The sequence below is a fragment of the Typopeltis vanoorti genome, chromosome 3 (genome assembly GCF_054136105.1).
Source record: "Typopeltis vanoorti isolate ZY-2024b chromosome 3, IOZ_Tvanoo_1.0, whole genome shotgun sequence".
Taxonomy (NCBI): Eukaryota; Metazoa; Arthropoda; class Arachnida; order Uropygi; family Thelyphonidae; genus Typopeltis; species Typopeltis vanoorti.
In genome coordinates, this window is record NC_143551.1 from 68,981,860 (window position 1) to 69,005,347 (window position 23,488).

A 23,488-nucleotide genomic window follows, 5' to 3' on the forward strand; every position below is an offset into this window, starting at 1 on the left:
AATAAAAAGACAAAGACAATGAAAATAGGCAGAATCATTGAAAATGTCAACTGTGTTGTGAATGGAGAACCTGTGGAACAAGTAAAACATTTCAGCTACTTAGGCACAATTTTTACTGAAGATGGTAAACTAAATATAGAAATAGACAACAGAATCAGCAAAGCTGGTATCGTGGGAAGTCAATTGAATAAATTCATATGGAATAAGAAAGAAATTAGTCGGAACACTAAATTAGCTGTATACAAGACTGTGTTCAAACCAATTTTAACTTATGGATCTGAGAGCTGGTTCAGAAGTAAAACACTTGACCAAAGACTAGAGACCGCAGATATGAGAGTCCTGAGAAAGATTAGAGGCGTGAACAGATGGCATCAATGGCAATATCATATTAAAAATGAGGATATTAGGAAAGAACTTGACATTGTCAGCATCCAGGAATGTGTTAGCAGAGCTAATCTCAGATGGTGTGGTCACTTAAATAGAATGGGAGAGGAAAGATTAGCAAAACAAGTGTTCTCTGCCAGGTTGGCAGGAAAACGACCCAGAGGAAGACCAAGATATAGGTGGATTGATACGGTACAAAGTGCCTTAGACGATAGAAATATAAGATCTGAAAGAAAGTCGCTTGGAGAAGTCAAAAGTATAGACAATGCTGATTTGTTTCCACAATTCCAAGGGCATTATCCACAAAGAATTCGTTCCACCTGGCCAAACAGTCAATGGCGAGTTTTGTCTTGAAGCGATTGATAGCGAGAATTCGTCACGTATGGCATGAATATCGTGATGCAGGTAGCTGGTCCCTTTTGCACAATAATGCACCATCTCATCATACAAACATTGTGAGACAGTTTTTGAGCAAAAATCAAGTTTGTGTGTTGGATCACTCGCTGTACTGATTTAGCATCCTGTGACTTCTTTCTGTTCCCCCGACTTCATTTGCTGATGAAAGGAAAGCGATACGACACCATTGAAAACGTTCAAGTGACAATAACCATGACCTTATTAAATTACTTAAGGAATTGAACAATGTAGATACGAATATAAATTAAATTACACTTTAATAAATATTTCCAATATTTCGGCAACGTCACGTTGCCATTTTCAAAAGGAACTTACAAAAAAAGGCACGTGCAAGTAGGCACTACAACACAGTAACTGAGAATGAAGAGATGAAGCTATTATTCTCCTAAAAGTCCTGATGGTGCCCCCTAGCAGGCTAAGTAGGTGTTCTTGGTCGTTGGGCTGAAGGTCTGCTGATGTAAGCCTCCCAAATTTGGGGCAGACTCATACAACCAAATTTGTTGAGGTTTGGAGAGTTTCTTAGGGCTGAGTCTGATTCCATAAATAGTCTTTCGAATTTGTATTTGCTGATTTGTTCCACCGTATTCTGTGGCATGTATCCAGAGCATGATCTGCAAGACCAGAATAGCTGTACTTGTGAAAACGGATGTAGTCCTTGTGTTCAGAAATTCTGATATTCGCTGTCCTGCCTGTTTGGCCAAAGTAAGACAGTTTACAACTGCAAGGGCTAGGGGAAGTGGTTAGTCTTTGGTGGAGCAGATAAGGGATGCCAATTTTCTGTAAGGCCTGTAACAGGAGGTCAGGTCATGTTTTTTTAAAATTTTTGTAATTTTTTCTGAGGTGCCTCGGATGTAGGGAATGGTGATGGATTTAGAGTAGTCCTTGTTGTGGAGGGGGAGGGGGGGTTTGTAGGTTTAATATTTTTTGGATTTTTTTTGGGGGGGGGGTAGCCATTGGCTGAAAAAGTGTTGAGGATGTGATTTAGTTCAGTGTTTAGGGCCATGTTGTTAGAACAGATTAGTTTAGCCCTGTTGTATAGTGTTTTCACCACTCCATATTGTTGTGAGGAGGGTGGGATTGTTGGTGAATGTATCTGCCTGTATGGGTGGGTTTTCTATAAACACTGAGAAAACCAAGGTTCCATCAGGTTGGTGGGTGACTAGTGTGTCTAGGAAAGGGAGGCTGTTGTTCTCCTCTTTTTCCAGGGTGAACTTGATTCTGGGGTGTTGGTTGTTTAAGTGTGTTAAGAAGGAGAGGAGTGTTTCAGAGCCATGTGGCCAAATAGTGAACACATCATGAACATAGCGAAGCCATATGATTGGTTTTTGTGGGGCAGAGGCTAAGGCTTTTTCTTCAAAGGTCTCCATAATGAAATTGGCCAAGGGTGTGGAGAGTGGTGAACCTCTGTTTGTTTGTAGAATTTTCCCTGCCAAACGAAATAACCTGAGTTCATTGTGAACTGAAATAGGACTGAGATATTGCGAGAATATTTAGCTTGGATTAGCTCAAAAGTTTCCTCGAGTGGGACATTTGTGAATAAGGAGGAAACATCAAAGCTGACCATTATGACAGTATTTTGAAGTGTAAGGTTTTCTATGCTGGCTTTGAAGTGGGCTGAGTTTTTTATGTGTGATGGTGTGTTGCCAGTATAGTGTGTGAGCTCTTTAGCCAAATGTTTAACTAAATTGTATGTGGCGGAATCAATGCCATCCACTATGGGACATAATGGCACATTTTCTTTATGTATTTTTGGGAGTCCGTAAATGCGGGGGGATATAGAGTTAAATGGCTTTTAACTTCTAATTTTTAAAGTCTGGTAACTTCTACAGGCCAAGAAGTGACTTTCTTAAGGAGCCTGTGAAGTTTTCTAATTTGTGAGTTGGTGGAATTGTATTCGATAGGGAGGTAAGTAGCCCGATCTAATAGAAGAGCATTAAGCTTACTTGTGTAGTCCTTTTGGTTAAGTACTACAGTGGCATTTCTCTTATCCGCTTTGGTCATAACTAATTCTTTATTATTCCTCATTTCCTGTAAAGCTTTATATTCCTTGTTGGATATGTTGGTTTTTGGTGGTCTTGCTTTGGAGAGGACACAAGCAACATCCAGTCTTACACTGTTGGCACGTAATAACCATAACCCTTAACTGTATCCCAAAAAACTGATATAAAAAACTCATTTAATGAATTAATTGACCGTGCCAAACTCTATATCGAAGCTGAGGGAGAGCATGTTGATTGAAATAAATTATTTGAATAATTATAATTGGCCTGTGTTTTATTTTCTATCAAAAGTTCGGTTTCTTTTTGGACAGAGGGTGTAAGTTTTGTAGACTTGCAAAAGGCATATGACAAGGTGCCAAGAGAAAAGCTATTCAAAATGTTATAGTTATATGGTGTCAATACAGCATTATATCAAGCAATACTTGGTCTTATTTGAGTTGTAATTCAAAATTGTAAGTTAGAATTGAAGGAAGTACAGGAAGATGGTTTAATGTTAAATCTGGTGTAAGACAAGAATGTACATTTCCCCTCTGTTATTCATTATCTATATGGATCATATTATGAAGGAAAGTGATATTAAACCTGATATCAAAATTGGAGATGTTAATGTCAGCTCTTTGCTTTATGCAGATGATGTTATACTTCTAAATAAATCCACTACAAGTCTGGAAGATTCCCTGACTAAATTGAATAATCGAATTAAATTCAGTTCCGTACAATTCAGTACAATTGAATTAAATTGTAATATATGGTATGAAGATCAGCAATAACAAGACAAAGACGATGAAAATAAGTAGAAGCATTGAAAATATCAACTGCATTGTGAATGGAGAACCTATAGAAGAAGTAAAACATTTCAGCTACTTAGGCATGATTTATAGTGAAGATGGTAAATTAAATATGGAAATAGACAACAGAATCAACAAAGCTGGTAGGAAGAAAGGAAAATCAACAAAATATGGTATTAAGTCAACTGAATAAATTTATATGGAATAAGAGAGAAATTAGTGAAAACATTAAATTAGCTGTATACAAGACAGTGTTCAAACCAATTTTAACCTATGGCATAAATGGTAATATCATATTAAAAATGATATTAGAAAAGAACTTGACATTGTCAGCATCCAGGAATGCATTAGCAGAGCTAATCTGAGATGGTATGGTCACTTAAACAGAATGGGAGAGGAAAGATTAACAAAATAAGTGTTCCCTGCCCAGTTGGCAGGAAAAAGACCCCAGAGGAAGACCAAGATATAGGTGGATTGATATAATAAAAAGTGCCTTAGAAGACAGAAATATAAGATCTGGTAATGTTGGAGTTTTGACAGGTAACAGGATTGATTTGGAGGAAAATTGTAGATGAGAAGTTATTAATGATGTAAATTTTTCATGCAATACTATCATATCCTGTACACCCCTTGAGGGTATATGTCAGGAATTTGATGGTGATGATGATGGAAAACATTTTATACTAATGTATCAAAGAATTTGGTCTCTGTTGGTGATGTTGGCTCTGCAAATCCCGATTGCTCTGGTTCATGGAACTTAATCACCAGGTGGTCTAAAGGCAGATCTTTATCTTTAGCTGAGCCTAGAAAGTTGATATCTTGATTGATAGGAATGGAGGGACAGTTGTAGGCTTACAGATCTAAGTAATTTGGCTATATATTGAGATACCTTATCGCATCAAGTGAGTCATATATTGACAAGATAATAATTGTAGTTTCATTGTCATCTGCCTTTCATCGAAATAGTGATACAGAGGTCTTCCATTGTGTCTCCAGTCCCTATGTTAAAGGTGTCTCAGAATATATAGCCAAATTACTTAGATCCATTGGCCTACAAGTATCCTTCCATCCTATCAACAAGATATCCACTTTTCTAGGCTCAGCCAAAGATAAACATCTGCCTTTAGACCACCCTGGAGTGTATCAAATTCCTTGCCAGTGTGGTTTTATCGTATTTTTGCCAGACAGGTATATCTACAGAAATGTATTGTGATGAACATTTAGATTACATTAAGTTCCAGTAGCCAGAGCAGTCGGGACTGGAAGAGCATGCTCCCACCACCAGACACTGAGTTCTTTAGAAGAAAATTAAGGTTCTCCATAAAATAATCTCTTGGAATGTTTATACAAAGAGAATTGTTGAGACCTTGCTGCATCATCCGAATCTGAGTAGAAACAATGGACTTAAATTTATTTAATCTATCTATCTATCTATGCACATATATATTTATTATTTCATTTTTAATCTTGTTAAAGTTATTTTTACTAGAACTTTAATATAATTAGACTAAGATGCTCTACATCATGTACGTGCAGATTGTGCATGTTGTTGTTTAATATACTGATTTCTGTTCTTGTTGTTTAATTTGAAAATCATACTGAAGATGCCCTTGATACTAGGTCAAAAATTTTATACAAATAAAAATATATACATAAGGTAAATCTGTTTTATGTTATTTATTAATTATCATGTCTTACATCCCTTTGTCACATTATTCCATGATTAGAGAGTGTGCTTGATGTGTGTGTGTATTTGAAGAAATTGTGTATTTCTTTAGAATGTAAAGAAGTAAAGTGAAAGAGTTAATTTTAACTGGAACAAAAGAATTAAAATGTGAAAGTATAAAAAATTCAAAGCAATATGAGAATTACTGGAAGAACCATGAGAGAGAACATGAATGTAATTTTTACTAAATAGCTTAAGGAAATTACAATGTATACTAGGATATACATTAAACATTTATACATTTACATATAAACTACATACAAATTATATGTAATATATTATTATATGTTATTTACATATTTACATATATATATTATTACATATATTATATGTAATATACATATAAACTACTTAAAAACTAAATACAAATACATATACATTTGACGTTGCTGAAATATTGGAAGTGTATTAAAATTTATTTTAATGTATATCCTAGTATATGTTGTAATTTCCTTAAGCTATTTAGTAAAAATGCATAACCAACGTCTAAGCCTTTCCATGAGAAACATGAATGTAAATGAGCCAGTGTGCAGGTGATGAACAAGAATTGTGTACAGTTTTTAGATGTTTAGAGTAAATCTGATGAATAAAAGGACTTGTATATGACTGTTGGATTGCACTTTGATTTGGAGTTAATTGTCTGGAAAAAAATTTTTTTTTTTTATTGAGAGAATGAAATTATACAGAATCAAGGATACTAAGGCTTCGGGAGGGAGAGGGTATAAGCACTCTAGTTCTGAGACCTGAGAAACTGCATTCAACATTCTTTGATCTTTCTCATTCTTTCACTCATCTCCCTTGTATCTCTTAATGAGTGCCTCACGAATAGATGCAAGGGTACTTGTTAACCCCAAGATATATCGCAGTGGGTAAGTACTAATGCCAGAAACATCAGAAGGGCAAAAAGCTTGTAGTATCATTTGGCTTGAACTTGGTCAAATTATAGACGATAAGACATGTTTGATGGAGGAAGATTTATTACAGAGAGAGAGAGGATGTGAGGGATACTATATTTTCAGGAAAGATAGAGAAGATAGGAATGGGACGGGGGTGATATTGCTAGTAATAGAACTTCATCAGGAAATAGGGTTGAGGAGGGTAGTGCATATGAAGTGCTGCCTTCCTGAACAATTTCTCCTGTGACAGAACTATCAGTATAAAATACAGGCAGTCCCCAGGTTATGGACAAGATACGTTCCTGAGAATGTGTTTAGGTTGGATTTGTATGCAACTCTGATCCCTGATGAACAGTGCATATATGGTAGTAATAATAATAATACTATAATAGCTCATAAGTGGCAATAATAATACAGTGTAATACTGTAATAATAAGTTACAGAAACTATTGTGCTCTTTCTTTTAATTCAAACAAATTCATACAAAAAGTTTAGATAGGAGATAAGAGAAATTTCAGAAATGAATATTAAAGGTTAACACTCACCTAATGTTGCATCAGTGTCTTGCTTACTGGAAGGGGGTATTTTTGAGGCAAGAAGGTAGGCTAACATTAATTGGAAGATGATGGTGGAGAGAATGAAGTGGATTCTGGAGAATCAGGATCAGATTCTGGTGCTAGAGAGGATGGACCTTGATGGTGGAGAGAATGAAGTGGATTCTGGAGAATCAGGATCAGATTCTGGTGCTAGAGAGGATGGACCTTGATGCTGGAGAATCAGGATTTGATCCTGGAGGAGAGGGAGTTTACCACTAAAGTCAGTTTCTTGAAAAAGGTATCTAGGGTTGTTTGCACAGCATTTTTCTTTTTTTCATCATAAATGGTCTTGTAGCAGCTGATGTTCTCACTAACTGCATAGTAAACAAACAACACAAAGACTAAAGTTCTAATTAGGCACCATCTACATTTAAAAAAAAATACAGAGCGAAAGCAGGTACTAGTTATGTCTTAGGATAACTGTCTCCCAAATCTTAGGCAAATTTATACAGCCATATTTGTTGAGATTCGGAGTATGTTTCAAGGCTTCTGTTGCTTCTAAGAACAATCTCTCCGACTTGTAAAAGCTTCTGTAAAAGTTTTCTTCCATTTGATCCTGTTTGCAGGGGTATCTGAAGCATGGTGTGCTAGGCCTGACTTGCCATAGCGATAGTGCCGGATATATTTTTTATGTTCACTGATGCAGATGTCCACAGGTCTTCCTGTTTGACCGTAGTAAGTTTGATCACACGAGCAGGGTACTTTGAGCATGTGTGTAGACTTCTGGATGAGATAAAGGAGTGATGCCGTCCTTGGGTGAACAGATGAGAGTTTCTAATTTGACACACGGTCTGAATAAGTTGATGTTTATTGAGAATGCTTGATATCTTTTCCAATGTGATTTTAATGTATGGGATGGTGACTTTTGTTGTAATTCTCCATGGTGAATAGTGGGATGGGTTTCTTGAGATCATTTAGTATTTTGTCTGTCTTATGGGGATTATAGCCATTGGCTAAGAAGGTGTGGCATAAGTGACCCTGTCAGTAGCAAGAGCATTGTCATTGGAACAGATTGCTCTCTCTCTGTGGTTAGCATTTTTATGATACCATACTGTTGAGAAGGGTGATGGTGTGATTGTTTGTGTAAATATCTCCCTGTATTTGTGGGTTTTCTAAAAACTGAGAATGATAAGGAACCATCAACTATGCACTGTATTCAGACCATGTGTCAAATTAGCAACTCTCGTCTGTTCACCCAAGGACAGCATCTCTCCTATATCTCATCCAGGAGCTGCGAAGTACCCTGCTCGTGTGATCAAGTTTACTATGGTCAAACAGGAAAGTGTCCACAGGAAAAACTGTGGACATTTGCATCAGTGAACATAAAAAAATACATTCGGCACTATTGAAACATATTCCGAATCTTAACAAATATGGCTGTATAAATTTGCCTAAGATTTGGAAGACAGTCATCCTAAGACATAGCTAGTACCTGCTTTCTCTGTATTTTTTTTTTTTTTTAAACATAGAGGGCACCTAATTAGGACTTTGTTCTTTGTGTTGTTGCTACAATTGTTCAAACTAGTCCCATTGTTACACCATATTGTTGTTTTAGTCTCGCATACTGTGACAAACTGTGTTTTGTGCTCTGAAGATGCTGGTTACAACACCAGCGAAATATCAGCAATAAGTCAATAAATAATTATTTACTTATCATTCTGTGTTCTAATTTTGACGGTATATATATATATATATATGTATATATATATATATACCGCCAAAATTAATCAACACATATGACGAACACATAAGCCTTTCTACACGTCCAGGAGCATTGTCCAACACAAGCAGAATTTTAAAGGGAATTTTCTTTTCTGAACACTAATTCCATAGCAGGAATAAAACAGTTCAAGAACTAATCTTTAAACATGGTTCCTGAACCATGGACTTGAAGCAAACTTTCACTCTGGAGGCATGGTCATAAAGGTAATCACAGATTCTCAAAATCAAATAAAAAAGTTAGACAAAAGTGATGCTGTGCATAAGCGACTGTATAAACAATGAGACTAGCCGTTAATATAAAGATACTGTGCCAATGAACTGCTTACGGCATGTGAATTTGTTTACATGCATGGAAGAAACTAGTTCTAAAATTTAATTATTAATTATCTTTATGGAGAGCTTTGAGAGCTCATTCGTAAGTACAGAACAGCATAAGTCGGGTCGATAATCCATAACCCAAGGACCACCTGTATAGTTGGATTTTTGCTGTAGATTAGTTGATTGCAATAGGAGATGTGAATGACATGCATTGGTAAATTAACTCAATGAACTCAAGAGTATTATTTTAATGGGAATTTGCTTCAAATAATCAGTGAAGCCAGAGCCCTAGGAGTGAAGGCCTTATCAAAACCTTGTAAAGTACTTTACAGGACTTTGCTGATGCCGCATCTGGACTGAGGTCAGATTATAATTTACATTGGTACCATTGAGATAGAGAGACAGTTGAAAAGAAAGGTTCATTGGGGGTAACCAAGATCTTATCTGGCCTATGTAGTTGTGAAGATAAAGACAGATTGAAGAAATATGGTCTTCAAAGTTTGAGAAATAGATGGTTGATAGAAGATATCATAGGGATATACGAGCTGGTAAGGGGATCTTATAACACTGATATATAGATAAAGTAAGATTTTGCAGTTCATCTCAAGTGGGAGAGAGAATGTGTGGGCATCGCCAGAAGCTAAGTGTGTGGTTAGGAAGCATGTGAGGTCTAGGTTCTTCTCACAGCATGTGTGTGGAATGGGCCACTATTTTATGTTGCGAGTGCATCTTCAGTGAATTGTTCAAGGAAAAATATGATGAGTATGTAAGCATTGGCGAATAGAAGAGGCCTTCCCTTGAATCCTTATCCTCCCTATATATTTATGTGGAAGATCCCACATAATAATACTAAAATAAGATAATAAGAGATAATTGGAGATAATAATAAAAATGGGCAAACTAGCTCAAAGGATTGGCTGGATGTTAAACACTGCATTCAGGGATAAAGAGGTTATTATTTCTCTTTGTAAGACTTTCATATAACCACATTTATTACTGCTGTGTGCAAATTTAGTCACTTGGTTTTCTTGGGGATTTGGAATTGGTAGTAATGACATCAGAGGTGAGTCATCAGAATAGTAGCTGGTGTTTGGAGTTTTCCATATAAGGATAAAATGAAGCTTTGAGTGTAAGCTGATATCTGCAAAAGAGGAGATATGATAGAAGCATAAATTAATAAAAAGGATTTTATTAGAGTAGATACCATTGAATTTTTCAATATATTTTGAACAGGAGAGAAAACTTAAATTCATATTGGAGATTGTGTTAGGATAAGATTAGCATGGATGTGAGGACTAGATATTTTGCATGGAGAATAGTGAATGAGTGGAATGTGTTCCCATATGGGTGATCATTGAGTGCTTCATCATTGAACTTTTTAAGGAAAGGTATGATAAACATTGTCATTAATGAAAGGCCTCTTGTGATGTCTTTGAACTCCATAGAGGTGTCCAAGTGATGATTATTATTGTGATTATTAAGAGTTAGCATGTTTTTATTTAACACTATCCAGTGATTGATTGTGTGTTGTGCTAAAAAGTAAAAAAAAAAAAAGCATAAATTTACAATTTTCCTGAATGTTATTTTAGTCAGCAGTAAACCAGTCTTCTGAAATGTTTAATACAAACTGTACTCAAGGAAGCAATCAAGAAATTAGTTATCTGGCAAAAGCACAGGATAGTGGTAAGCAGGTAGGTAGTATAGTATACAATATTGATTTATGTAAATGAATATTTCTTCAAAATGTGAAACTCACATTATTTTGTTTTTATGAATATCTTTAATAGTTATTTTACATATTTTTAAAGAAATGAATATGTTTGTTCTATCCCATTCAAGCATTGACTTTATACAAACCTAATTTATGCTGCAATGGTTAATCCTGTCTGCTTAGTTTGCTATGTCTGTCCATTGCGTGTCTTCTCTGGTTGTTTTGCTTGTTTTAAGGGATGAAAAATGTGAGTTTCCAATAGGAAAAGCCCTGTCACCTGAATATGAGATGAGCTAACTAACTTTTGGTTGAAAAGCCTCACAGAAGTTCTTTGTGTCCATGACACAGTAAATTCGAACCTAGATTTTTCCAAGCAGAGGATATTGTTATTACACATTCAGCTATGGTGGCTCTTAATAAATGGTGTAGTGTATATTTGTTCAGTTACACTTCTCTAGTGAGCGATATATTCATTTTATATGCATATATTTAATATGCAAATTTATAAATACAATTTATTAATTTTATAAATACAATTTACAAATTTATAAATAACAATTTATAAATACACAAGTAGAATTGTGTATTTATAAATTGTATTTACTTGTGTATTTATAAATTGTATTTAGTTTACAAGAATGGGATAAAAAAAAGTAATTATGAAATTGTAAACGGCTTTGAACATGACAACATAAATATCAAAGATGGTACTGTAGAAAACTTCTTGTGAATCCAAACCAGCCTTTCTTCCGTGCCTGTTCTTTTGAAACATTTTGCTTCCCTTCAGTGAAACAGTTCCTGAAAATGCATTGAAAGCATAGACCAGTGCCTTAGATGAAACTTGCTCTTTCAATTGAAACCAAGCTTGGACAATCCACAATCAGTGCCTTGATGAAATATCACATGCCATTGATACCAGCCAGCTCTGTAGCCTCATCGTGTCGACTGCACACAACTCAGTTGAGGCTGAAAACAAAAAATACAATATCAATATCTTAAACTTCACACCAAAAGTGAAGAAATGCTGAAAGATGACATCAAACTAACCAAAAAAAATCTGGTTTTGATCCCAAGAAAATTATTCATCAGATACTAATGCTCTGGACCCATGAAAAAAGAAGGAATGGGATGCATTTCTTGTGACTGGTGAAAGTAACTTGTGATAAAGTGGTGAGCACATCTAAATTAATGGAGGCTATGAACAGAGAGACTTCTATTCAATCGCATATATGAGTTCAGACTCAGCTTACCTTCAGCAATCATGAAGATTTTGTCAACAACAACAAGAAAAACAACAGATTTACATTTATTAGTGTGGAAATCGAGCACTACTAATAGCCATTTTTAAAACAAAAGTTCTGCATAGGGAATGTGCATGAACCACTTGGTCTACAACAAATGTCACAGAGAAGACTTCCAGATTCCTTCACCAATATATGTGGTCTTGGTGAAGTGTCTACCTCCATCTGCTGTCTGCAGATGTCACTTGTTTTTCCTCACAGAGACCCAAATTTCAGCTTCTCCAAGTACTACCTGTCTCAACTTTCCTCACTCTGTTAAATTCATATGCTGTCTCTATCACTCTCCTAATGCCACCCAACCACTGTGAACTTTTCGACTTCCTCTCTTTATATGTTGTGAATCCCTTCAGTCCAACTTTCCTAACAGTGAGATTATTCTTTCTCAGAATTTTAACATTCACACTACCAACTGACTTTCCTTTTCAATTACACAGACCAATCAGGTAGAGATTCTGAAGCATTTGCCATCACAAATGACTTTATGCAGATTGTGTTTGCATAATCACCAGAGAGTACCAAAATAACCTGAACCACTTTCCAATCACTTTGGGCCTCTTCCTCACTAGTGATCCCTCCAAGTATACTGTGAAGCTTGATCTTGCTTAGGTAATCAAGACCACAACATTGTACTTATCTCTTCTCTTAGTAAGCAACACCCATATAGCTATTCCCAACCAAAAGTCACTTGATATTATAAGAATGCCAAGCAGAATGACCTCCAAGACTTTTATGCATCATTCATTCCCTTGGTTGGATTACTGCTTTTGGCCTTACAACTTTTTCATGCACTGAAGTAATCCTCTCTGGTATATATAAGCATATATTCTCCATTACACACTAAATTCCCATCCTGTTAAGTAAACTTTGGTTCTTAACTTGGAGGGATCACAATGAAGAAACAAGCATACCATAACTGGCTATCATCAAGAAGAACTTTCCTTTCCCTCACTGCTTACACACCAAAGCATAAAACATCTGCAAGAAACTGATTTCCAAAGAGTCAAAGCAAGAAACTTGCATTTTGCCCAAATTGCACTCATGGCTTTAGATCTCTTGCCAAACCAGTTGGCCATAACTTTTGCCCAACACTGCTTCCTTTGCTACTGCACCCATATGGGTCTGTTGTGTTGTCACCCACAGAAAAAACAATCTCTTAGCATCATACTTTAACACTTTTTCATTTCATTTTCATTCTTTCTTCTATGCAGCAAAGCTTGAGAAAGGATGTTTACTATGTCAAGCCTGACATCATTCGCAATGATAGGAGGCAAGTTGCAAATACCATTTGATATGTAGCATAAAGTCTAAAAATGGAACTTGATATGGCTCCACTGCAAAGATGTAGCCAAGGCTAAGAATGCTAATGGCTGTTTTGTTGAGCCTTTTAGATGAAAGGTTTGACAACTTGAAACATCTGACTCTGTGGCTAAGAAAAAAGAAATATGCAGATTGTTATATTCCTTAATGTGTTTCTCCTTTATTTTTTAGAAATTCTTTATGGGCTGATTTATCTGATATATTAGAGAATAGTCTAAGGTCCAGGATTAAGAATTGACAGTCTAAACAATCAATTATATTTGAATTTTTGAATATGTGAAACCATCAGTAGGCTGAACTGTAAAACTCCATCTGACATCTACCAGTTAGCTCAAGATAGAGAGACTTGGAAGACCATAATTTGCAATATTTAATTTTTAATATAAATCTCTTTTCCCTTTTCACATTGTATCATATTGTGAATAAACTGATGATTTTAATTTTATCCAGCACTCTGAATGGAAAGTGCAATTAAGGGAAGGTATTGCTGCATCGGACCTTACCTTTGTTCGCGCTCTTATTATTCTTAGACTATATTAATTTTTCTAGACTAGCACAGTCTTTAATAAAAAAATAAATTTGTCTGGAAGAAGGGTCTGAGAGAATAAGTACACTGCAATCGTTTAGAACAGAGAAAGAAAGGAAGGTTAAGGATTAAAGAGAATAGGTGCAACTTTGTGAGTAGTATAAATTTTACACGAGACACAGCCCGACAAGGTTTGAAATTAAAGTATATAATAAACTTAGTAAAACTATATATTTTCACACCATTATGCATGTTATGTGGAGTCTCTACATTATTGTGTAAACTCTGTATGTGATTGCTAGCATTTTTTCTTCTCTTTTGTTTTCAACATCGCTTACATGTTCTTTTTTACAAATTTACAAAATTCTCCCAGGTTGACCTATGTACATCTTTCCATAAGAATATGAAATATTGTATACTCAGGATGATTATATAATGGAACTTTGTCTTTAGGGGAATGTAGGAAACTTTGTAAAGTGTTAAGTGGTTTGACGGCTATTCTGATGTCGACTGATTTTAATATTTGGGCTATTTTTCTTGTTGCAATGTCAACATATGGTGTAGTGCCTTTGTAATTAATTTAAGGATTATCACAGGATGGTTCAGAAGAAAAAAGTTTCTTCAGTACCTTTTTTTTTTGAGTAGCTTTTTGTAAGAACTGATTAAATAGCCTTAAGTTTTTTCTTTTAATTTCATCATTTTGAGTACATTTAAAGCTCTATTTTTTAAGGTTTTGATTATACTCAATTTTTGTTGAGGGCGAAGGAATGAGCTTGCCTGTAGGTACCTGTTTATGCAGATTTCTTTCCTGTAGACTTCTAATGATAATCCTCCAGTGATATTTTTGTTGATAAGAATGTCTAGGAAGGAATGGTAATTTTCCATCCTTTTCTACTTATAATGTTAATTTGATATTCAGATGGTGATTATTCAGGAAATATACAAAATCTTCAAGGTATCTGTCAGTAAGTTTCCAAATGATAAGGATGCCAATGACATATCGCCATCATGCACGTGGTTTTAATGTCACCTAAGCTATTGCTACTTCCTCAAATTTTTCCATGTATATGTTGGCAACAGAGCCAATAAAGGTGAACACATAGCCAGACATATATCTGGTAGCAAAATTTTTCTTTCCAAGTAAAGAATGAAGATCCGAGGCAATAATTGGAAGAAACGTGATATCAGGAGATTTTTTCTAATGTCAATACTTTTTCACTTTCTGTTTTTGCCAATCCTAATCATAATTTTTAATTAAATTGAAATGCAACTTATGCAATATAGAAAATGCAGATTATCTAATCCTTGACCCACCATATTAAAATTAAAGAGGTTTACAACTTTTTGTTGGTGGAATGCATTATAAACAAATGAAATGTTTTTGAACCTTACTGCATGTTCATGAAAAGGAAACAACTGACATGTTGAAACAAAAAATAACACAAACAAGATTCAAATTTACTTTCTTACAATGTGTCTCTCCTAAAGGTAACACATTTCCACCACAAATGGAAAATTTTTCAAAATTTTTTCAGTTAGATTTGCATTCTGCAATCTAACTAAAAAGTAAATGCTATTAGTACAGTACTCTCTGTATTCACTAATCTCCATATGCCTTTTTTCTTTCCAAGGTCCAAAAAGTTTTGAAAGGCATCAGATTTGATGAATTTGAGGCTATTATAATATTTGTTAAAAAAATTTTGAAAAATTTTTCAGTTGTGGTGGAAATGTATTACCTTTTTTTAATCTTTTAAGTCTCTTTAATCTTTTTAAGTCTGTTTAATCAGTTCTTACAAAATGGCTACTCAAAAAGAAAGGTACTAAAGAAACTTGTTTCTTCTGAACCATCCTGTGATAATCCATAAATTAATTTCAAAGGCACTGCACCATATGTTGACATTGCAACAAGAAAAATAGCCCAAATATTAAAATCAGTCGACATCAGAATAGCCGCCAAACCACTTAACACTTTACAAAGTTTCCTACATTTCCCCTAAAGACAAAGTTCCATTTTATAATCATCCTGGAGTATACAATATTTCATATTCTTATGGAAAGATGTACATAGGTCAAACTGGGAGAATTTTGTAAATCCGTAAAAAAGAACATGTAAGCGATGTTGAAAACAAAAGAGAAGAAAAAAGTGGATTCAGCCCACATCCTCAAAGATTATCCCACGGTAAATTGGCAAGTATCCTCTATGTCCTTCTTAGAAGAGAATTACTTCTACAGATTGTCAGTCTTCCTAGATCATTTGCTCAAAAGGCACACTAAATAGAAACCAAGGAATGATCTTGCATGACATTTGAAAATCATTAATTAATGTGTAGCATTCAAGACCTTTCATATGCTAGCAATCACATACAGAGTTTACACAATAATGTAGAGACTCCACATAACATGCATAATGGTGTGAAAATATATAGTTTTACTAAGTTTATTATATACTTTAATTTCAATCCTTGTCGTGCTGCGCCTCGTGTAAAATTTATACCACTCACAAAGTTGCGCCTATTCTCATTAATCCTTAACCTTCCTTTCTTTCTTTCTCTGTTCTAAACGATTGCAGTGTATTTATTCTCTCAGACCCTTCTTCCAGACAAATTAATTTTTTTATTAAAGACTGTGCTAGTCTAGAAAAATTAATATAGTCTAAGAATAATAAGAGTGTGAACAAAGGTAAGGTCCGAGTTAAAATCCTCTTAACTATAAAGCAAGTCATGGGCTATTCTAAATCAACATTACACAGGTACAAATTTTATTTGAGATAGTGCATTGGCAAATGATCAGATCCATTGTTGCTAAAACAAAACATTTTATTTTAACTAGACAGTTGAGAATACAATTTAGAGGGGAATAACTAACTTTCCCATCATATCTAACTTCAGCAAAACTACTAAATCATTGAAATATATACATTATACATACACCTAACATTTACTCTTTACTTAGCATGATAAGACACATGCCCTTCTGCAAGTATAGAGTAACTTTTCTTCATATATAACAACCATCAAGAATTCTCCCTGCACCATTATAATGCATATATACAATTGCTCTACCCATTACTCTACAACACTTGACAAAATTTTACCATCGACCCTCCTTTTGTAACACTTACATACAATTCTTACTTAACTAAGTTACAAGGAAAATAATAACGATATCACTTGTCTACTCGCTGTTCTTTTAGTAAGTGCACAGTCCTCTTTCATGAAACCTTTGTTGGGACATGTTCTTGTCTCGGACACTTCAGTACTTTACTTCTCTTGTTCCATTGGTGGCTTATTCATTGACCAGACATCAAACCTTTCATGGGAGTCATTGTCAGCTATGCATGGGACAACTGTTGTCAGACATTCCTTGGAATTTCCTGAAAAATTCTAGAGGAATCGTTGGCGATTTCCTCTAGAATTCTCAGACAAAAGGAATCTTACATTATTTAGGTCTAAAACCTCTGTAAAATCAAGTTCGATAAATTAATTATTTTAATTTATCACACGAAATTTTACAATGGTACGCATGATTAAACTATCATTCCCATCTTTTCAGTTTATAGAAATAGCAGCTGCTGGGAAACATTTTGTTTTTTGCTGGTTTTTTAGTAATGTTAAATTATCAAGACACTCCTGAAGATGTTGTCTGCCATATAGACAGCAAAACATGTCTAGGAAATATCTAGTGTTAATAAAACATCTATGAGTTAAAACTTGGTTATTTATTAATAATTAAAGACTTATTTTGTAAGTTAGCCAAGTAAATAATAGTTTTACTTGGCTAGCTTACAAAATAAGTCTTTAATTATTAATACTGGTGGTCAAGTAAAAGGTCATCATTGGTTATTTGTTATTCGATTTTAGTCCTTTTTTAATAATTATTTAAAGCAATAATGCACAATATATAAGTAACACATTTTTATCACAAATTTGTTTAAAATCATTTGTTTGTTACACACATGCATGTGCTCTTGCTAGTGATTGAGTGACCAATTGATAGATAAACTGGAAGTTTTTATTTTTATTATTTTTTTTTTACCCTCCCAGAAACTTTATTTTCTTTTCATGCAAAATAGGCAAATTGGCTGAAGAACATATAATTAACAGGCATAATACATGGACTGGTCTCATAGCCTTAGTTATTTCTACCATAATTTCAAATTAACCAAACCAATCTGACATTAAAATATTTACCCACTTCCTGTGTGGTTAAGAAGTTGAAATGAAGCTAGCTTTCAGTGCAACCCAAGAGGAAAATTTCAAAATCCTGAAATACCTCTTTACACTATTTCCATTATCTTTTGTAGTTTTTGAGAAAATTTAATTTCCAAAGAAACATTTGATGTGCTGTTTTTTTGAAAATTTTATGGAATCTTCTGATAGTACTTTCACCTTTCTGTTATTATGCTAGGCTAAATGGCCAGGTAACTTGACTTCATGTCAACCTAACAAAGTTGTTTGACTTGGATTGTTTTCAGAACTGTCTGTGATGTATATTGTTTTTTATGTGATATTAATTTTTATCTTACTCAAAATAGTTGGTGGTCACTTTCTATTTCAAATCTTCCACTAAACTCATATCCTTGATGAATCTAAATATATCACTATCAACAATAATGCAACCATTAAGACTTTCTTGTCTGTTGTGCTCTCTGTGAATTTATGCACATTTTTATGTTGGAACTCATTCATAATGATTAGCTAATGTATAAGTAGAAATCTAGTAAATGCTTACAATTGTTATTATTCCTCTCATTTTCTTCAAATTTTCCCAAACTATTTCTATAATTTCCAACTCTACTGTAAGATATATAGCAAATAGCAGTTTTTCCTTTATCTTTATTTCAGTTTGCTCTTCCTAATGACTTGAAATCTTCTTCTCTGCTGGTAACTTCAGTGGAATAATAGGTGTAAATGAGATTCATTGTCCAATTTGACATTTGTTCACGTCATTCTGCTCTTCTTGAAACTGCATCCATTTCAAGAAGTTTGCATTAATGTTTAATAATATTAATTCCAAATATTACAACTACTTTATCCTATCTCTGTTGCCTGAATAAATCATCTTACTATTTTGAGGAATCTCACCTAGTAGTCTTCTTTTAATCTTCGACAGCAATTGCTGGCCTGGTTGACTGAGGTTTTAGTATAATCAGCTCTCCAGCCAACAGGCTGTGGGTGTGAATTCTGCCATGGGAATGGATGTTTTTGATTGCCTTTAGGCAGGAGATGAATTTCTCACTTTGTTTGAGATCACTATCTTACTTGTTGGAGGCCTGAAATGACTTGAAAAAGTTCCATATTTGGAAATTGAAAATACTATGTCAACAAGAATATTTTGACCTGATATTTCAGAAAAAATAGTTTCAATCATTGCTGAATAAAATTTGAGCTGGCTAAGCCTCAGACTGCAAGCCCTTTCTCATTTATTCAGCATTCGTTTAAGTGGATACCTACTAAAGGGTTAAGGGAATATTGGGTTAGAAATCCCAGTCAGTTTTCCACATTCGTTATTTTATTTGGAGGTCCCCTCCCAGTTATCTTTGACTCTGAAGTGACAGCAGAAGGAATTATGGTTAAAAGGAATTAAAACGGTTGTTTAAGCATTTTGTTTTCACATGTTTGTGTTGTTACAGTAGTATATGTAAGAGTTTCATCAAAAGGAGGTTCACATCTAGGAGTCTGATATTTCAAAGAAAGGGAAGGGGATGATGTTTTTAAGGAACTGTGCTTTTATTTCCTGGCATGCTGTCAGTGGGTAAAAAATTAAAATTTGCCACAAACATGTTAGGGCTTTGCAACTTTCTTTGAAAAGATATTATATTTAAAACTTCTATGGAGAAGACGAGCTTCATCCCACTGGAAACAGTGTTTAGTGTCAATACTATGCTGTGCCAGACCAGACTTTTGAGGTTTCATGTATTCAATATAATATTGATATTCATTAATTCTTTTTTCCCACAGAATGGCCTGCTTGCCCAGAGTATATCAAATTACATTCTCAAGATATCTGGTAAACACCAGCTAATGATAGAGGTAACAGTTTGTCTTTTATAGATGGTAACAGATGAGAAATTGTGTTGGTATGAAAATATGTGGAAATAAGGCGATACTCATTCATAATTTTACCAATAGGTTCAGGGTTACCAAAGGGAAAGCATTGCTTTTCTTTGCAAAACTGACTGGAGATGAAAGTTGGATCTATCATTATGACCCCAAAATAAATTCAATCTGTGGATTTTTACCATTCTATCTCACCGAGAGTCAACAAGTTCAAAATCCAGCCTTTGGCTGGAAAGTAGTTTTTTTGGAACAGCCAAGGTGTCATTTATCAGGACTATTGTGAAGGGGATAAATGTGAGTTTGCAAATTATGTGAAAACCACAAGAAAGTTGAAACAACAATTTTATATTGTTCTTTCTAAAGAACAGTTGTTGCTTTTGCATGTTACATTGTGAAACATAAACAAGTACATTCAGAACACAGAAATGCTCCGTTTAGAGTTTATTCTTTGCCATCATTCCTTCATTCCTATCCTAATATGATACGAACTTTCCTCACTAATAAAGACACGGAAATCCTGCGTATATACTTTATTCGTTCTAGTCGTTCCTTTATTCCTATCCGAATGTGACTTGAACTTTCCACAGACATCAGGACATGGAAATGCTGCAAATGTACGGAATTTTCTGCAGTCATTCCCTTATTCTTATCATAATTCGACATGAACCTTCCACACTCATCAGGACACGGAAATGCTGCAAATGTATGGTATTTTTTCCATTCGTTCCTTTATTCCTATCCTAATGCTACGTTAACTTCCCACATTCATCAGGAGATGGAATTCACTTCAATAGCTACCAACTAGGGAGATTATATTTGAAGAATGTCCTCCCTACAGTTTAGACTTCAGGTTATTTCCTAAATCGAAATCGCATCTCAAGGGTCATTATTATCATTAACCATTGTCAGTCCACTGCTGGATGAAGGCTGTTCCAAGATGCTTTCCTTTCCCATGCCATGCCTGCAAATCTGATATCATCAATCCACTGTGATTTGGTTCTGCATGATGATCATTTTTCCTCTTGTAGAATTCAGTGCTTCTTTTGTCTGCTTTAATATGCCCAGCCCATTGCCATTTCAGATATTTCACTCTTCTTATGATATCAGACTTTGGTTTGATTCTTTTTGTGATCCAGTCATGTGATACCAAGCTGACTTCTTTCCATACTAAATTGTGTTGTTCTTAATTTTTGAATTTCCTCAGCATTTAGTGTCCATGTTTAACAGCCGTATGTCAATATAGGAAAAATACATTGATTAAAACTTTCCTTTTCAGGCATAATGGTAGTTGGCTTTTGAATATTAACTGCAATTTTCCAAATGCTTTCCACCCAAGCATTGTGTGTGTGTCTTAATGTCATTCATGGTATTTTGTTCCACTGCAAAACTGACATTGTCCTAATTATTTCATCATTATTGATTTTTTTAAATTTTTTATTACTTCTGGCTGGACATGGCTATTGAACATAATTTGGGGATCTTCTTTAGGTTTATCTTTGTTTTGCTAGCAATTTGGAGTTCATGGATATGAGTCTAATTCATCCAGTTGTAAAGATAACTATGTCATCTGCAAAGTGTAAATGGCTTAAATATTTTCTATTTATCTTCAGACCTTTTTCTTCTCGATCAAGAAGGTTGAATATTTCTTCTAGGGATGCTGTGAATAGTTTTGGATATTGTGTTACCTTGTCTTGTACCCTCTGTATTTCTGCAGTAGAGATGTTTCCATTGAAATGAATTGTTGCTGTTGCATTGGAGTGTGCTGATTTGATGGTCCTGGCATATGGCTCCTCCACATCACAAGGGTATCCATTTTTAAAATGCCAAGGAATCAGAGTAAGAGTAAGGAAATGGTTCCAAAAATAACATGAATTTTATTCTATGACAGCTTTGAAAAACTTTGTTATATGGTTGAGAAAATTGTATTGAAAGGGAGGGAAAAAATTATGTTGAGAAATAGTGTGTAAAAATAAAGTAGAAACATCAGACTTTTATTTCGCTGACGTAGCTTTTGGGTGGAGAGCTATCACAATGGAACCATCATCATCATCATCATCAAATTCTGGCCATGTACCCTCAAGGGGTGTACAGGATATGATAGTACTACATGAAAAAAATTACATCATTATTAATTTCCTATCTACAATTTTCCTCCAAATCAGTCTGTTACTTGTCAAGACTCCAACCTTATCAGATCTTATATTTCTATCGTCTAAGGCACTTTGTACCGTATCAATCCACCTATATCTTGGTCTTCCTCTGGGTCGTTTTGCTGCCAACTTGGCAGAGAACACTTGTTTTGCTAATCTTTCCTCGCCCATTCTGTTTAAATGACCATACCACCTAAGATTAGCTCTGCTAATGCATTCCTGGATGCTGACAATGTCAAGTTCTTTCCTAATATCCTCGTTTTTAATATGATATTGCCATTGATGCCATCTGTTCACGCCTATAATCTTTCTCAGGACTCTCATATCTGTGGTCTCTAGTCTTTGGTCAAGTGTTTTACTTCTGACCCAGCTCTCAGATCCATAAGTTAAAACTGGTTTGAACACTGTCTTGTATACAGCTAATTTAGTGTTCCGACTAATTTCTCTTATTCCATATGAATTTATGCAATTGACTTCCCACCATACCAGCTCTGCTGATTCTGTTCTCTATTTCTATATTTAATTTACCATCATCAGCAAAAATTGTGCCTAAATAGCTGAAATGTTTTACTTGTTCCACAGGTTCTCCATTCACAACACAGTTGACATTTTCAATGATTCTGCCTATTTTCATTGTCTTCGTCTTTTTATTGCTGAACTTCATATCATATCTATTACAACAGCTATTCAATTTAGTCAGAGAATCTTGCAGACTTGTAGCGGATTTATTTAGAAGTATAACATCATCTGCATAAAGCAAAGAGCTGACATTAACATCTCCAATTTTGATATCATGTTTAATACCACTTTCCTTCATAATGTGATCCATATAGATAATGAATAACAGAGAGGATAATGTACATCCTTGTCTCACACCAGATTTAACATTAAACCATCTTCCTGTACTTCCTTCAATTCTAACTGCTGACTTACAACTCAAATAAAGACTAAGTATTGCTTGATATAATGTCCCATTGACACCATATAACTGCAGCATATTGAATAGCTTCTCTCTTGGCACCTTGTCATATGCGTTTTCCAGATCGACAAAACTTAAATACAGATCTTTGTTATATTCCCATGCTTTCTCGACTATTTGTCGTAAAGTGAAGATCTGATCCTGACAGCCTCTATTTGGGCTGAATCCAGCTTGTTCTTCACCAAACTTTTCTTCCACAATTCTTCTCAACCGTTTCTCAAGTATACTTGCATAGATCTTGCCAGGAACACTCAGTAGGGAAATACCTCTGTAATTCTCACATTCAGTTTTATTTCCCTTTTTATATATGGGTACTATGAGAGCTCTACTCCAATCATCGGGAATTCGTCCCTCTGTCCAGGCTTTCTGAACTATGCAGTGCAGCCACTGTAAGACTCTTATACCACCATACTTCAGCATTTCTGGTCGAATATCATCTACTCCTGCTGCCTTTCCACATTTCAAGCATTTGATGGCTTTTTCTACTTCAAGTATGGATATGTATTCCTGACTGCATGCCTGGTCAGTGTTTTTTACCACTGTGCTGTCATCACTGCTTGTTTCATTTAGCAGTTTTTCAAAGTAATTACTCCATACT

General features: G+C 34.8%; 1 protein-coding gene across 1 annotated transcript in view; it reads left to right on the forward strand.

The window, feature by feature from the left end:
- LOC150108244 (centrosomal AT-AC splicing factor-like) overlaps positions 1–23,488 on the forward strand; it is a 107,789-nt gene that overhangs the window by 56,125 nt on the left and 28,176 nt on the right. Inside the window, exon 6 of the mRNA XM_090415697.1 lies at positions 10,437–10,538. Coding sequence (XP_090271823.1) covers positions 10,437–10,538 — 102 coding nt within the window. The remainder of the gene's footprint in view (positions 1–10,436; positions 10,539–23,488) is intronic.